Below are 17,881 nucleotides of genomic sequence, written 5' to 3' on the forward strand. Positions count from 1 at the left end.
AAGTACACATACACACATAGACAGAAGCCTTAACGTCAGAGACAACCTAGCCAGTGCCGTAGAATCGACGTCGAAGGACACTCTCTAGGCGATGCGCTCTCGATAAGAACAGTTGCTTCGAACGAAACGGCGGCGATGCTGATCATGACATTTACCCACCACTTTTTTTCTGTGGCTGCTGCCTTCAGCTGCCTTTGCCCCTTTTATTTTTGCGCGCTCAGGCTCGCTGGCTGGCTGTCGATGTCGATGTCGTCATCAGGCAATGTCGACTAACGGCTGTTGCTGGCTGATTATTATCGGAAACGGTGTTGCCAGGTTTGGTATAAAAGCAACAAATTAAAGACACTTAGAAGTTTATTTTTGTCAAATTATTCTTAGACACTAGGGCTAGCTTGACATAAATAACGTTCGCCCAGGGTCTAGAGTCTTTCAAAGCTTAGTTAAAATGTGCCCCTGAGAGGAGGTTCGGGTAATTTTTTTTAAAGGTCGATACAGAAAAATCAAATCCTGACACAAAACATACATCTTGCAGCACTGAGGGATACAATTAGCTAAAGTATTCTTTGAGGGTAGAAAAATTGCTGATGTAGACGTTTAATAGAATCCGACTTAAAAGTAATCCCTAGGGACTTTGATGCTAGAATTTTCCACTGATTTGAACCTGAATTCCAAGTCCTAAATGATAATGAAATGAGATAAAATTTGAATTTCAACTTAATTTTTTTTCTCAAGTTCATATTGCCCTTAAATTCAAAGAAAAATCACATTTAAGCAATGAATTATGCAAATAATGTTCAGTTTCAAATGAATATTCTCGGAAAACCTAACCGGCAACCTAGAGAATAAATTAAACCGAAAGGATAATATCTCGCATTTGGCATCTTTGCAACCCGGGACAAAGAAGCTTACGGCGCAGCAAAGGAGGGAACTTTTATGCCTGCATAAAGTAAGGTTGAAACAACGATCGGCAAACAAGGGGGTAGATTGAAAAATGCTCATTCATTCCGGACGTTCTGAACGGCAACAACAACCCCTAACTGCCCCGTTAGAATTCAAACTCACAACCGTAGAGTCGGTTCGGTTCAGCAGTTCAGCCGGGGTGCGTTTAGGGGTGGCTCTTAGTTTGAAACTTGAAAAAGGAACGAAAAAACTAGCTAAGGGTTTGTCGACAGCAACGTCGTCGGTGCTGCTGATGATGATGATGATGATTACGACCGGCAGCGGTAGGTGTGGACTCCCGGTAAAAAAACTACTTTTTTCCGAAGCGGACACACAGCGGGGTAACTTAATTTTTCTCGAGAGGGATTCAGACAGGATCCGATGAAATAGGCATTATTTTTTCGTTTTCGCTTCGCTTTAGTCCCTTTCTTGTTGGTTGGAACTATGAGGGAAACCGGGCAAAAAAGAATCGTGTCTGTGTGGATAAAGGAAGCGAAACTTACCTTAGTATTCAGTTTTGGTTTTCCGCGTTCATATAGGTTTGTGTTCTTTGTTGCGTCTCTTGTTGCTAACAGCACGCACATAAAATTATCCTGCGGCAGCCGGGAATCGAACACTGGGGGAAACCAGTCAGTAGCGTTGCTAGGACTAGAATGTTTTTTCATGTTTTTCAACAAATTCGGCGGGCAATCACAATTCAGGTTCAAGTGAAGCAGAGGAAAAAAATGTGCGTGGGGGATTGAATCTCTTCAAATCAAGCGCACACACACTGATTGTTGGCATCGTCGTGTTCAATCACTACGTTTGCTACAGGTCGTCGTCATATTTCTGCTCCTCCGGGCGGTGGCGAAAGAATTTCGCCGGGATTCGGTCTGCCTTGGTGGCAGATTCTCGCCCCTTTACAAGCCGATCGGCGGCACCTGGATGTACCGGTAGATGTATAATCGGTAGTCTTTGCTGGCCAACACCACGCTGCCGTCGTCCATCAGGGCCACATCGAAGCACTGGGCGTGTTTGACCTTGCTCTCCAGGGCCGAAACTAGCTGCCCGTCCTGGGTGAAGATGGTCAGGTTGAAGTTGTTGTGATTGTCTGCAATGAGGATTTCACCGCTAGCGTTGATGCCGACTCCGATCGGGTAGTTGGTGATGCCTTCGCCTCCGATCTGCCGCAGGAACTGGCCCTCGTAGTTGAACACCTTGACGCAATGTGCCCGGTTGTCGCTGATGAAAATTTCCTGTTTGTCATTCACAACCACGCCGTTCGGGAACTCCAGGTGTTTGCTGCATCCGAACTTCTGAAGCACATTACCCGACTGGTCGAAGATAATGACCCGCATAACTTTGCACTCTACCACCACTATGCGACCCTTGCTGTCGACTGTGACTCCGCGAGGATGCTGCAGGATATTTGCACCGAACTTCCGCACAAACTGTCCGTATTGGTTGTAGATTTGGATCTGGTGGGTCGGTGACCTTTCCGTTACGATGATGTCCCCGGAAGTTCGCACCACGGCGACTCGATTCGGGTACAGCAGCTGTCCGTCACGTTTGCCACATTCGCCGAACTGGAACTTGAACCGGCCTTCCTTGTCGAAGATCTGAATCCGATGATTGTTGGTATCGGCAACGATGATGTCATTTTGAGCATTCACAGCCACGCCACTGGGTTCAGTAAACTGTCCTTCCATGACACCGAACTCACCAAATTTGCAGTGGTAGATCATCTTCTGTCGCTTGATTTGCGACTTCGGTGGGAAGATTGTCGTGTTCATCAGCTTGGAGCTGAGGTCGATCATCGATTCCTGGGGTATGTGGTTCAGCGGAATGGTGTATTGATCGTTGATATTATTGAAAATATCAGTTCCACCGTTGCTCCATTTTTCGTAGGGGTTCAGGGGCTGTAGCGGTTGGACTTCGCCCACGAATGGTCCCAGGCTGTTGGCGCTGTTGAAGCGCTTCGAGATTATGTTCGAATCGAAGGACGACAAGCCGCCGTTGTTTTGCGATGGAGAAGTGGACATGTTGATACCGTTGACATTGTTGCCGTTGTTTCCGGAGAACGGGCGATCGTTGAGGTGGCCATTGAGACCTCCGTTCACCATGAGGGGGTTCTGCTGGATCAGATTCAGACTGCCAGTGCTGCTCGATGGGCTGTTGCCATTGGTCATGATGAGATTGTTGGAGCCGATTATTCCGTTGTTTCCGTTCTGGTTTGTCGATGTAGGCCGAGCGATCGGTGGTTGCTTCGTCGTAGATGTCATGTCTGAATTGGATCGGATGTAGCCGAAAGTGTTTCGCACACCAACCTGAATCGCCTGATAGTTCGACACAAATTCCAGCTCGTAGGAGGATTGCAGATCTTGCGTGATAGCCGGGAAGAGTAGCAGTTTGTTTTCCATAAACTTTCGTAACATGATTGTCTCCGCTAGGCCGGCACATTTACTAAGGCGTTCGACAAACTCGCAGCTCTGCAATACCTTGTCAACTTGATCCTGGCTCTTGGTCAGCAGCACCGATTGGGACATATTTTTCGTGTTGTAGAAGTTCTCCAGTTCCTTGAGTAGCTCTGCTTTGCGCTCGTCCAACATCGAGCGGTAGAACTGATGGGTGTCGGTGATTTCGTTCTGAGCCTTATGATATTGCACCTGGATACGTTGGGAACTGTGTTCAACATTTTTGATCAGCGTTCGCAGCTCGGTGGCCTTGGCGCGAACTTCGCTGACGGTGTGAAGAAGACTTTCGATCTGTTTCGGGGTCGTGTCCGGATTGTGTTCGCACTCATGTACTCCACTCGGGTGTTCGATTAGCATGCAGTCTTTACAAACAGGAGTGCTGCAGGTTCTGCAGAAAAACTTGAGCAGTTCGTTGGTGTGGCGTTTGCAGAAATAGTTTGGCTTGTTTTGTCCATTCATTCCTTCTCCGGTGACGTTAAGTGCCGATAGCTGACTGTTGAGTTGATTGACTGTGGTAACGGCTAGATTTCCGGCACCACTTCCGCCACTACCGTTCCCATTCGAAGTCGGTGGCGTTATCACATTGTTCATGATTGATTTCACCAGATTGCTAGTGTCGTCCTTAATCGTCAGATTCAACGAGGTCAAACGATGGGGGGCAACGTCAAATCCATTCATCATTTTGCTGCTGTTCAGAATGTTGTTCGAGAGAAGACTTCCGTCCAGAAGGCCCAATCCACCACCGTTGGCAATCGTCGTCGTCGTCGTACCGGTCGTTGACCCCACGCTCCCAGATGAATTCCCAATGCGAAACACCGAATGTCCGTCGAAGCAGTGCATAAACTGATGGGCCGTAACACAGTTCGCACACAGGAAGTTTACACAATCAATACACTTGGCTACTGCATCCGACTGTTTGCTCTTGCAGCCGGTGCAACGCGGAAACAGGGACTCGGAGCTGTTGGACTGGGCCGACTCCAAGCTCGAAGCGGTCACGTAATCGTCACAGATGGCAGAATCACTGGCCGGGGGCGACGAACCGGTACCGGAACCACTCAGTGTGGTCAGGGGCGAGTCCGAAAGATAGTCCGTTGGTTCACCGTACGATCCAATCGAGTTTGATGCACCGGGTAACGATTCTAGCGATGGCGTGGGAGATGAGGCCATTTTACTTACACGCACATCAATGAAGTTCTACCGGGGTTCTTTTTTTTGGTTTTAATTAGCAGTTTTTAATTTGTTGTTTTTTTCTAACTTTTACCCACAATAACGATAACTTTTTTACGATTCACTTTTCAAATTCTTAATGCTCATTGCTCTTTCTCCCCATACACATTGGAACGAACAATTACAAACACATACACTTGGCGTTTTCACTTTTTAGCATCTCTACAAAAAACTTCAACAGCTCGATTTTCTTTACTTATGATTTCGTTTGAAACTTGATTTTTTTCTTCAACTAGCATGCATTTGTTTCGTTTCACTAATCTGGAAAAAAAATTAAATAAACCTTTAAAATTTTGTTCACCGAAGGACAAAAACCCACTCCCTGAAGCGTGTTCAAATCATCCTAATGCTTGGATGTTTATTTGTGGATTGCATGAGACAGCCTGGTGCAATCCTGGATGTTGCATATAAAACTCCAAAACATCCACAAAACAACACACAACTCCTCAACATATCATCAAGCGAGAGCGCGGCTGCCGAAGATACAAGTTTCTTTTTCTTCCTTCCTCCTTTTTGGAACACACAAAACAACATAAGTTTTCCCATCCAACAGCAGCAGCAGCAGCAACGACTTTTCTTCATTCATCACTTCTTCTACATGCTGCCAGCCACTCGATATGCTCGATTCTTCGCATATCTTCGCGGAGCTAGGTTCTCGAGAACTTTCCCGATGCGTTTAGCGTCCCTCCAGTTTTCCCCCGAGTTCCCCTTACTTATGCTTAGTAGCGGGGAGGTATGATAGTAGCTGCTACTTGTCTGTTTTTAACCTTCCTGCCGTTGCCCACCCACACCCATCCATCTCGTCGTCGTCGTCGTCTTCATTTTACTTGTTATTTTTACTTTCAACTTGTATGTTTATGCTTCCAGCATATTTTTATTGCTTCCACCATCATCGCGCATCGGTTTGGGTTGGGATTGCAGAGATAGATATAGGTACGCGAGCGTAGTTGCACACACTATTTTATCAAAAAGGGAACGTTGGGTTGTTTGGCCGTTTGACTCAGAAGGGATTTTTTTCTGGTTGAGTTGGCGTGGCACCGGTGCCAAACTTTGAAAAAGGGGGGGGACACACACTAAACCGTGAACTTCACGTCAAGTCGATCCTTCTTTTCGGTTAGGCTTTTTTGTTGTTAGTGTTGTTGCTGGTTTTACTGCTGAGGCCTAGCTCTAAGCAAACTAGTTGTGGTGCTGCGCCCATAGGGAAGAGGGTGACATATGAGAAGGTACACACAGGGCGCATAAAAGGAAGCCTAAGAAAACATCAAGGGTCTCGGTGTTTCAGGGAAGATGAAAATAAAATAAAATAAGAGGAGCAACACAAAAACATCATATTTTTAAGGCAGGATGTTCGGCACCGTTTTGTGTTTGGCTTGGTGCGTACGTGTGCGTGACCAGGAGAGCGGGAAAATGGTAATAAAAATGCGACTTAAAACAGAAGGAAAGGAATGATGAATTGGTCTGGGAAGAACGGGCAAGAGCAGCGAAAGGCAGCAGCAGGGGGATGAGTGTGGATGGAAGAATAAAATGATAATCGTTCAGTCGTCGGTCGAAAAGTTTAAATGCACAGACAGACCGAGGTAAGAAGAATAAAGAAATGGCCGGAATGCAGCAGTTCTGAAAATCTGCTTTATTTTCGTTCTGGCAGAACTGGATAGAAAAACGAAGAACGGTGGATCGGGTAGGTATACAATATTCTACTTTGCCGAATCTTTTTGTTTTTTTTTATAAGCAGCAGCACACTGATACACTTGGGAGCGAATACAATTGTTCTGAAGATTTTGTTATTTTTTGTTCTTCTGAGATTGAGATGGTATCCTTCTGTATAGGACGTCAGCAGCCAGTGGGCAATAAACGAGGCCCTATGACGTTCTTAGCTTAACCGATGCATTGCACACTTCTCAAGGTTGCCCCCAAAGGCAGGAATCGGAATCCTTGAGCACTCGGCGAATCGCAATTCGGCCAAACACGCCAAACATATGGCCTCGATCACACAAGTTCGCGACAAAGAGACCACGTTCCCGGAGCACGTTTTCAATGCTAATTCCTCGCACTTTGTCTTTGGCGGTGGCGAACAACATGCACTAGAGTTAGCAATAAACCGATGACGGCAGGCAAAGCAGCAGATAAATGAAGTAAAAATTTGCGTTCGTTCGCGGATGGATGGCTAAAGTCCTCTCGAATTCTGTTCCGGGAAAACTCACTTGGCTCGAATGGGCCATTCGCACCGTGTCCGTGTCTCTATCAGCAGGAGTATGAGTTTTGCAAAAAGGAGGAAACAGGCTACAATATTTTTGGTTTACACTTTGCTCGGTGCCTGGAAGCCAGACACGAAACTCACTGTTACTCTCGTCGAGTCTGCAGTACGACTAGCGGCCGTTGAGCATAAAATGTTATGGAAACCGACAAGAGCTGTGCTGCCTAACCATCCATCGAATCGACACGGATAGGCAGCTCCTGGCCATGTCCGTACCCACACATACACACTCTCAATAGAACAAGGCCCGTAAAGAACACACCACCGATTCCGAGAGGGGTGTCGTATGGATACGTCGTAGTCGTCCGTCGACGGAGAACGCAAACCAAACAGGGTTCCTACTACTACGTACTCTACAGTCTGTTCTCCGTACCTGCTGCTTCTTGCTTGTTCAGCTTAGCTTGGCTGGATATGAATCGGTTTGTCTGTGAGGCAGTGTTCTGAACTCACTCTCCCTCTCGTCGTCGTCGCCGCGCCAATGCATGTGCTTGGTTAGTTCAGTTCAGCAGTTTGTAGCCGCCGTCGTCTTCGTTGGACCAGCAGACTGCGGCGTCATTCTCATTCATACACCAAACAAAACGACGAAACGAACGACAACGTGCGGCAATTTACTTGCTGGTATGTGTTATGCTATCATGATGATCATCGCTCGTCCCGACCCTCAACGAAGCCATTGCCATCATCAGACGGCAGCAGCAGCAGCTTGATATGCACACACAATGCAGGGTAGAGGAACTCAACAGCACCCGGTCACCCAATGTGGAAAACCGGAGCAGAAAAGCAAGAGCGAAACCATGGATGGAGAACAAAGCCAGTCTCGATCATCAGCCGATCATTGAGTGCCGTCATTGGCGGGTCGGTTTGGGTGATTTGCGTGATTTGGGATGTAGTTGTGAGAACTCACCCACCCGGCATCGCCTTTCGATGAGTGCAGTAGTGGAAAAGTTGAGCACTTCCGCGAAAGCATGGGCGTGCGAGCATTTAAAGAAGCAAGTAGCAATTATCCGAAGTTGGATAATATAAATTGAAAATCCTTCGAATTAATTTTATGATTGAAAATTTCAATAACAGAGTTTTGTCAAGTTTCCTGAACATTACTTAAGAAAACAGATCTATAGGATGTTGTAGAATTTTAAGTGAATTTGAAGAATTATATTCATCAGTTTATGTCGTGAGACAAATTTTTTTTGTTTCGATTATAGTCGTTTTACTATCTTTATGGCATTCGCGACTTAAAATCAACGTTGCAGTTGGCGGACAAATATTGAAAAACTTATCTGGTACAACTGTGTTCGATGTTTACTCTTAGGACATCTTGGGACAACTCACGGACATCGGCTCAGGAAGCAACTGAGCTGTATCACAAGCCCAGTGACAAATAATAAAGTGAATAAGCACTGTAACCAGACATCAGTTGAATAATGAAAAATTAGCAAAGCACTAAATACTCATGAAGTACATTAAATCAAAGATACACTCTTATTTAAATGGTTTAATTTGTATGCGTATGATGCTACAAAGAAAACGCATCCATTTTTATATATACAGTACCGTTCATAATTGTATAGAAATTGGAAGCACGCGCACTGTCACTTCAACTTTGAACTTCCATAACTTTTAACTCTGATAATATTTTTTGATCAAACTTTCTGCGTTGGTTAGGTCAACTATCACACTATTAAACCTCAAAATTTGAGCATTCTGAAGTTTGTGTGGTCTGAGATACAGTAATTCTACGAAAATCGAACTTTTTGGACTTTTCTCATACAAACAGCAATATCTCAGAAACTACGCAACATTTTTTATTGAAATTTTGCAGAGTGATTGTTGAAATATAAAGTTAACATGTCTGAAGTTTTTGAAAAGTTCGATCGATGGGATCAAAAGTTACGGGAGGTACAATTTTTCAGGCATGAACCTAGAAATGCGATTTCTATAGAATTTTAGACGATTCATGAGAACAAAATCGTTTCCTCCACAAATCAGTCAAAAAACGTCTGGTGAATGCAATAAAGAAAAGAAAAAATTGATTAAATGATCTATTTGAGTTTTGAAATCAGAATCTCGCGATATTGTTCTGATTTTTTGGTTGAAATAGGTTTACTGGTTGTTAAACATAAAATAGGACTTTCCTATGGAAACAATCGTCCAAAATTCTATAGAAATCGCATTTCTAGGTTCATGCCTGAAATATTGTACTTCGCGTAACTTTTGATCCCATCGATAAAACTTTTCAAAAACTTCAGACATGATAGTTTTACATTTCAACAATAACTCTGCAAAATTTGAACAAAATATGTAGGGTAGTTTTTGAGATATGCCAGTTTGAATGAGAAAAGTCCGAAAGGTCCAATTTTCGTAGAATTACTGTATCTCAGGCCACCCAAACCCCAGAAAACTCAAGTTGTGTGATATAATAGTGTGATAGTTGATCTATCTTTTGCAGAAAATTTGATCAAAAAATATCATCAGAGTAAAAAGTTATGGAAGTTCAAAGTCGAAGTGACAGTGCGCGTGCTTCCAATTTCTATACAATTATGAACGGTACTATATATAAGATAGCAGAAGAGACGATTTTGTATGGGAGCCCCCCTTCCATAAAAAATGAGATTTTTGATACACACCATCTCTGACCCGTAAAACCCTCGAATACAAAGTTTCAGTTCATTCCGATAAATCTAAAAATTTCTGACTAATACTAATTTAAACCTAAAGCATTGATCACGATGAATCTGGACGCATTAAAACGGGTCTATTTCGGAGCTATGTTAACGAAATAAAAATGTTTTTTACATAAAATGTAGGGTTTTTATTGCACTTAGAAGGAAAAATAATAAAAAAAATTCTCCCGATGTTGTTTTGATGAACTTTCGAAATTCACGTCGATCACCACTCATCATAGTTTGAACACCCTATCCTCTGACCTCAACAACTATTTTATTCCACAATCTATTCATCTCTGTTGCATCCCAAGTCGTCCTACATTCTTCTTCATCTTCTGCTTGACAATTGCCCAAAATTTTTCAATAGGGCGGAATTGAGGGCAGTTGGGTGGGTTGATGTACTTTTCGACAAAATCCACCTGTTGGCTCGGAACCACTTTGCTGTAGTGGCAGCTTGTCAAATCTGGCAAAAACTTTACAGATCCTTTGTGAGATCTAATGTACGGAAAAAAACGTTTTTCAGGCACTCCTTCTAGTACATTTTGGAGTCCATGGTCTTTTTTTTCACAAAAACCGGGATTTTTCGTCCGCAGCCAGACCAAACACTTTCTTGCAAACTTATCGGCAAAAACGAATTTGAACTTGCCGGGGACATCACCCCGACCAGTGCAGTGCACCACTGCAGTGGCTTTATAAAATTTTTGGCCAGGAAGCTGCCCAAAATCCATCTTCACGTACGTTTCGTTATCCATGAGGATGCATCCGTCGTACTTCGTTGGAACCTTGTTGTATAACTTCCGGACACGTCCTTTGGCTACTAAAAAAGGATCGTATTCCTTCGCGCCAACGAATCTTTCTGTTGGTGCACCGGTCGGCGTTGAATTTCTTGGCGATGTCGTAGTCCGACTACCCTGTCTTTGCCTTGATCGTTCTCAACACCTTCAAATGCAGTTTCTGATCCTTAATTCCACTATGACGCTTGGTATGAACCTGCCGATCGCTAGTATGCATCTCACGGAAACGTTTGAGAGCGCTACACACGGTTGATTTGTCCATTTTTAACGATCTCGCGATTATTGAACCCAACCACGTCGGGTTTATGACGTGGGAGTCCAAAATTTATTTTCATCTCGTGGATTCCATCACATGTAACTTTTTTGAAACAAAACAAATCGTAATGAAATTTTCAACACTGATAAAGGAAACACTCCTCTACAAAGTGCTGTCAAAACATTTCAGATTCGACAACTAGGAGCACTATGGTAAAATAAATAGTGCGTCCAGATTTGTCGTGATCCATGCTTTACGTTTACACATAATAAAATCAAACAAGTGACACCAGTTAAAACGTTCACAACATTTCGGTAAATGCGGTACGATGGTAGGGTATTCAAAAAACTGGCGTTGTCGAAGTGACCTTGTAGGTAGGTACGTAGATATTGACATATTGCACATATTGAGTCAACACGGCGAGTCAAGGTACCAAAATTTAAAATTTGCTCACATTTGATACGACTTGTACTAATGTTTCTATTTAATGTGGTTAAGGATATCAGAGCACATCTCTGCTGATACGGCGGGAGTCGGAGCGGTTCATTCCACGGGAGACGCTGTAGGGCGTATCTGATGAAGCTACGTTGAACTCATTCTAGGCGGTTACGTTGTGTACCCTGAGTAGGAGCCCACACCTGGACGGCATACTCCAGGATGCTACGAACCGACGAACAACCTTCGGTGTTCCGTCGCGGAAACCCGAGTGCAGCAAATACTTTTGCAGAGTTAAACGCAATGTGTTCGGAGAATGTTAGTCTGTAATCAATTTTCACTCCCAGGTCAAGAATAGACTCTACATTCCCCAAGCAGAAACCTGATTGTTGGTAGTCAAAACTGATCATGTTTCGTGAACGGGTAAAGTTAATGATCTTACACTTTTTAGCATTGGCCTGCATTCCGTTCACTCGGCACCACATTTCTAACGTGGCAATGTCAGCTTGAAGAGCGAGACAGTCTACAGTGTTGACAATCTTTCGAAAAAGCTTCAGATCATCAGCATACATTAGCGTATCGGATTGAAGAGTTGCACAGAGTTCGTTTACGAAGATTATGAAGAGAAGAGGCCCGAGATGGCTTCCTTTAGGTACACCTGACGAAATGGCAAATATTTTATGCGGAACGCGGTCGAATGCTTTCGCAAAGTCAACGTAGATAGAATCGACTAGATAACCTTTCATAAGGTTGATAACGGTAGATTTCGAGTTCAAAATCGAAATAGTACAGTCCACGCTGTGAACATTTCCCGATTTATGTATTGGTGAGATAGCGGAAATTTTCCATGCTTTAGGGAACGATTTTTCTGTGATTGACTGATTTAGAACTCGGCAAATCAGGGCAGCTAAAGGTGCAGGCGCATAGTTTAAAAAATGCGGGATGTATCTTATCTGGACCAGCACCCTTCGTTGGGTCAACTGTGGATAACTTTTCGTAGATTTCCTGAAGTACAGTACAGGCATGTTGATATCGTTGGATTGTAAAGAGGCGAGGTAGTTGCTATCTGAGTCAGTCACAGCTGAACAAACAAACGCCCTGGATAAAGTCTGCAAACATATTTGCCATATGGCACCATTAATATATTTGCATATCAAATCAAATCAACGGGAATTGATGCGGTTCGTTTTCTAATTATAAAATATTTCAAGAAAGATTAGGGATCGCGTTTTAAATTTTGTTGAAGTTGCGAAACATGTCCGGAGACAGATCATTTAGATTTTCAAATTCGATGCCTAAGGATCTCATACGGCTTCTTTGATCTCCAGACAATTACTGTTGAAACTTTTACGAGCCTTCCGTAGTTCGGATCGGAGTTCCACCAGTTTGAGTTTGAGGGTTTTTGGGTGCTTCAACGGTACGTTTTGCCTTAAAACTGCATATTTTTTCCATACAAAGCATCCAGAGCGAAGTCAACATTGTCGATAGCTTCAAGGAATTCCCAATCGGTTGAAACCTAAGCAGCAGTTACCAGATCGTAATCACATTTACTGAAATCAAAATTCAGCTCTTCAACAAATTCTTCTTAAGGACATTCGCTATGGACAATTTCAAGGCATAAGACGTACGACCTATGATGGATTGAAATGGGTGACTTGAATAAGTTCAGGTTCTCAGGGTTGTTTGAAAAAGTGAGGTCATAAAAACGCATAATTTTCGGTATATCACAAAGTTGGTGCAAACCTGCGGACAGAATCCCTTCAGATAGAGCGATTTCAACATCGATTGAAGAATTGGAAGGTAGTAAGCTGATTATGTCTTGGTCGTAAGTCCAAAGGAGATTCGGGAGATTATAATCATTGTTGACTCTAATTAAAAAACTCATTAACATATTTCAAAATACCAAACTGTTGCTCAGTTAGATTTTGCCACTGATCTGTTGATAATACACAACAAGTGTATTATCGGCACTTATCAGCCGAGATTGCCATTGTTCTTTGTCAACAATATTTCCGGATCACGAACACGCAGTTTACAATTATGATGCTGTATTTTAAATCCCTGAATAATCGATACAATGTTAGATAGGTGCGATTAGTTAATAATGTTCGTAAACTTACGTTTAGTATGTTGTCCGCACTTAACGACGGATCTTATATGTTCGGCTTGATCAATGAGGTAAGATCTCCTCAGTGTTCCCTGGATAAGTAATGATACATAATTCTTGCAATCAAATAAATATTTAGAGGTTCAAGCTTACGTTGGGTAGGCTGAGTACCTGCTTATTGATGGTTTATAAGTTCCTTCTTAATCGGTGGTTTCTGAGTAAAGCTTAGTTCTTTTAGAAATGGGACACTTTCTTTTGCTAATAACTTTTTTACTAGTGATCAGACATTCAAAATTTTGACAGCATTTTGCTACCTGTGAAAAGTACTTCCAGACCTATTTTTGTCAAAATTTAAAATATACGCGTTTTTGAGATATTTACGATGCAAGAGAAAAAGAAAAAAAATATTTTGCACAGTTTTCTCTAAAATCCGTCATTATTAAATTGAAACCTAACAAAACCGTTGATTATTCAAAGAATTACTGTGTGTGAGTTGTGGAAAAGTATGCAAACACTGTCAAAAATGTCCACAAAGCTCAAATCAAGCATTGGAGTGAAGCACATGATCGGCAACAACGGTTGAGGGTCATCAGGGAAGTCAAGTCTCATACCAGAATTTTTGATTTTGAATAAGCGAAAAACTAAGTGTAGATCGCTGAAATGTCCAAATTTTTTTCTCCAATAAGCTGAAATTGTTGTCTAGAGATGAGTTATTCAAATCTAACCTCAAACAATAATTTTTTGATAGTTTCAGAAGCTTTGTAAGCTGTATAGCCGGTACCGAGGCTTGCGACAGATGATTTCTGATGGACGACAAAACTTATGAAAAACCCTATTTCAAACCAATTCCAGCGTTGGAATCCTTTACCATGTCTGCTCGTGTTAAGGTTCCTAGCATATTAAAGTATGTATTTGCTGGTTGTTTTGTATAAAATTTAATGATAAGCTAAAATTCTGCTGCTGTGGAAAAAACAACCATTTTCAAACCGAAAACTTTGGTTTTCACTGTTCTTAAAAGCCTTAAAAGGGTAATCTTGTATGTACCTTTCCCAACCTACGATCTATACTACCCGATTATACTTTTAGTTCAATCTCATGGTGGTTTTGCTTCGTTATTGTCAGATTTTTCCAGTAGAAAATCCACTAAAAACGCTTTCAAGTGGCTTAAAAAAAATTAAGTTTTATTAATTTCCATTCTGCTGTATCTACTAAACTGCCCTCAGTTTCTTCTAAAAGAGAAATATTGGACCGAAATGTAGCAGAAATTGAAGAAAAAGGATGTAGCCACCTAAAATTCAGAATAGACGAAGTATAAGTTTGAAAAACTGATCAATATCATGACTGAAAAAAGTGTGCGCCGGTCGATGGGATGTATCAAGAATAAAGCCGAATTTTTTCTTACAAAAAACGAAAAATATTTTTTTTCAATTTTTTTTATGAATTATCATAAGATTACCATCATTTCTTTCATAGAAAGTATTAAGATCAAACGAACGGTTTTTGAGATACACACATTCGTAACTGTCCCATTTCTAAAAGAACTAAGCTTTATCTCCGGTCAGGTTATGATTCTAAAATTAGACAAATGTGGCGACTACTTCACTTCTGATAACTACTGCTATCGAAGCGTGATTACTTACTTAGTCGCTTTAGCAACTTCTGATTTTATAACCTTGGATAATATGGTCTTAATTATAACATCTGATACTCAGAAGGGGAATGTTAATGTTAGGAATTTCGCACCCACGTTTTCTCGCTATGATAACTTCTTTAGATGATTTGCACTTTTCGATCTATCTTTCTATCTCACTATCCTTCTACCTATCTATTCCTGACGTTTACATCTCTTTTCTATTGTTACATGATTGACAGCTTGGTTAGAGCACGAGACGCAACGAAGGACCCCGTTACAGCCATAAATTCGGCTGATAACTGCTTGGATGAGACGTTTAAAAGAAACGAGTCGTCAGCAAAGGCACTTATTGGCCAAATATAGAACTAATCAATTTTGCAAGTATGTCTTGTATCCGTAGCCAAGGTTTGTTTTAAGAAGAGTGTTAAACAGCAAGGGGAAGTTGAAAGCAGATATTACAGCGAATCCTAGATTATGAAACGCACCAAATATGTATGCCCCCGATTTTGTCTACCCACGATGTTGTCACCTTTTTTGACACGATTTGGTCACCATATTTGGTTTAAAGTAAAAATACTCAGATTTAATCATTCTCCTTTTGGGTTGATTATTAATTGATAACGCGTCAACTGATATCTTTTTCAAGAAACATTGCTGATGACATTGATAGTGATAGTGAAGATGACTTATGAATGCCACAAAGAAAAGTTGTACGATTTTTTAAGAGTGTGTTTTATACACATTTGATATATACAATAAAAATAAAAATACAACGATTCAAAAAACGTTGATATGATCAACAAGCTTGTTTGTAGATTAGCATCGGACAAAACAAGCTTGTTTTTTTATATTAGTAAAACTTTCTTCAAAGCAATTTCTCTGGCTGGTAAACGGTGGATAATGTGCAACTCGAGACCCCATAGTGGTCATATCACCTCTTATTCACAACTCCTATCTCTACCTCCCCGCGGTGCCGGCTGGGGTGCGAGTAACCTAAGCGGAGATCGGGTACCCAACCCCGGTGGATGCTTTGGTCGCATGCAGACTGAGAAGGTGGCCGCACGCGTCTGTTCCCCAGGTCAGGGGCGGCGTGCAACAACAACCGAGCGTCTGTTCTCCAGGTCAGGGGCGGCTCAAGCAGCGTCTGTCTCGCAGCGAGCGGCTGAATTTATGAAATGCGGCTCCCGCCAGCTAAGTCCAAGATGGCAGCCCCATCGCGGGATAGGGACTTTAGGCTAACAACCTACTGCTCCTGATATCTTGTACTGTTACAGAAACTGAGAGAAGAAATAACCGAATTGGAACTTTGGCAACGACTTTTAGCATGAAAACACGGACTAGAATTGGAACTTGGAATGTTTTGACCCTTGCCCAGCCAGGAAAGCTGGCTCAACTTGCTAGAGAAGCTAGCCGCCTCAAGCTAGAGATATTGGGACTGAGCGAAGTCCGTTGGCCTAACACTGGAGAACACAAGACACAGTCCGGGCAAGTACTGCTTTACTCTGGCATACGAGGAGATCATGCTACTCGGGAACGAGGAGTTGGTTTCCTGTTAAGCCCGCAGGCCCATGCGGCCCTCATAAGATGGGAACCGATAAACGAAAGAATAATCGTAGCCAGATTCAGAACACGGGTTAGAAACCTTACAATGGTCCAGTGTTATGCGCCAACTGACGTTGCCGATTTGCAGGAGAAAGAGCAGTTTTACAGTCAATTGAACAGCGTGGTTGAGAGAATTCCGAAGGGTGACATTCAAATCCACTTAGGCGACTTCAACGCAAAGATTGGCTCCGATAATCAGGACTTTGAGCGCATCATGGGGCGCCATGGCCTAGGACAGATGAGCGAAAACGGAGAGCTGTTTGTAGAATTTTGTGGCAACAACAACATGGTGATCGGTGGATCGCTCTTCCCCCATCGACCAGCACATAAGGTCACTTGGGTATCCCGAGATGGCCGAACAGAAAATCAAATTGACCACATCTGCATCAGTCGAAAATGGAGAAGGAGCCTTCTTGATGTCCGCAACAAACGAAGCGCAGACATTGCATCTGACCATCACCTCGTCCTTGGCGAGATACGACTGAGAGTTGCGCGTGTCCAACGGCGCGAGGAGAAAGTCGGGTGTCGATACGACGTCCGCCGGTTGGAGAATCCAGAGGTGAAAAGGGCATACGTTGAACAGCTAGAATCCCGAGCCTTGGAGTTGCCGACAGACGGAACAGTCGAAGAACAGTGGTGTGGAATCAAGAATGCCTTTATCACGACGAGCCATGGTACTCTCGGTAAAGTTCGTGGAAGAAGAAGTGAATGGATGTCGAATGAAACCTGGAGGATGATCGATGATCGGAGAAAGGCGAAAGTCGGAATTGAGCAGGCATGTACCGGGTCAGCCAAAGCAGCCGCCCGCTTACGATATGCGGAGCTGGAAAAGGCAGTTAAACGAGCTTGTAGACGAGACAAGAGAGCCTGGACAAACTGCCTAGCCGAAGAGGGAGAAAGAGCCGCCGCCATTGGAGATATCCGATTATTATATGACATTTCTCGCCGCCTCAGTGGTGCAAGGACTAATGCAAGAATGCCGCTGAAAGACCGAGCAGGTCAGCTGCTGACAGATCGAACAGATCAGCTCAAGCGTTGGACTGAGCATTTTGAACAACTTTTCCGAGTTACAAATAGCAATGGCCAACAGAACCCGCAGCTCGAGGCGCCCACAGTAAGTCGCATAAATGGCGTCAACTCGGAAGCGCCCTCGCTGGCTGAAATAGAAGCGGCAATCAAAAACATGAAATACAACAAAGCGCCTGGAATCGATTGCATTCCTGCTGAAATGCTCAAAGCCGACCCTGCCTTGTCAGCACAAATGTTGCACCGTCTTTTCGCTGACATTTGGGATACTGCAACATTCCCGGCCGACTGGATGCAGGGTATCCTCGTAAAGGTCTCAAAGAAAGGAGACCTAACAGAGTGCGGTAACTGGCGTGGCATAACTTTGATCTGTACAACCCTCAAAGTACTCTGCAAAGTGATCCTGAACAGGATCCAGGAGAAAATCGACGCTACACTCCGACGGCAACAAGCTGGATTCCGATCCGGACGATCATGTGTGGACCACATCTC

At 43.1% G+C, this 17,881-nt stretch overlaps 2 protein-coding genes across 6 annotated transcripts in view; both read right to left on the reverse strand.

The window, feature by feature from the left end:
• Positions 1–6,989, reverse strand: part of LOC129744088 (brain tumor protein) — a 37,431-nt gene extending 30,442 nt beyond the window's left edge. For 2 of the 5 annotated variants that reach the window (XM_055736452.1, XM_055736447.1), the window contains exons 1-2: positions 6,958–6,989; positions 1,443–4,880 (exon numbers count right to left, since the gene is read on the reverse strand). In XM_055736452.1, the coding sequence (XP_055592427.1) occupies positions 1,839–4,559 (2,721 nt within the window). In that variant the 5' untranslated portion in view covers positions 4,560–4,880; positions 6,958–6,989 and the 3' untranslated portion in view covers positions 1,443–1,838. Of the gene's footprint in view, positions 1–1,442; positions 4,881–6,820 lie in introns of all 5 variants that reach the window. The other 3 variants (XM_055736448.1, XM_055736449.1, XM_055736450.1) reach the window with 3 other exon arrangements.
• Positions 1–17,881, reverse strand: part of LOC129744087 (protein disks lost) — an 819,210-nt gene that overhangs the window by 445,954 nt on the left and 355,375 nt on the right. The gene's annotated exons all lie outside the window — the stretch shown is intronic.

This window comes from Uranotaenia lowii, chromosome 2, assembly GCF_029784155.1.
Source record: "Uranotaenia lowii strain MFRU-FL chromosome 2, ASM2978415v1, whole genome shotgun sequence".
Classification (NCBI taxonomy): Eukaryota; Metazoa; Arthropoda; class Insecta; order Diptera; family Culicidae; genus Uranotaenia; species Uranotaenia lowii.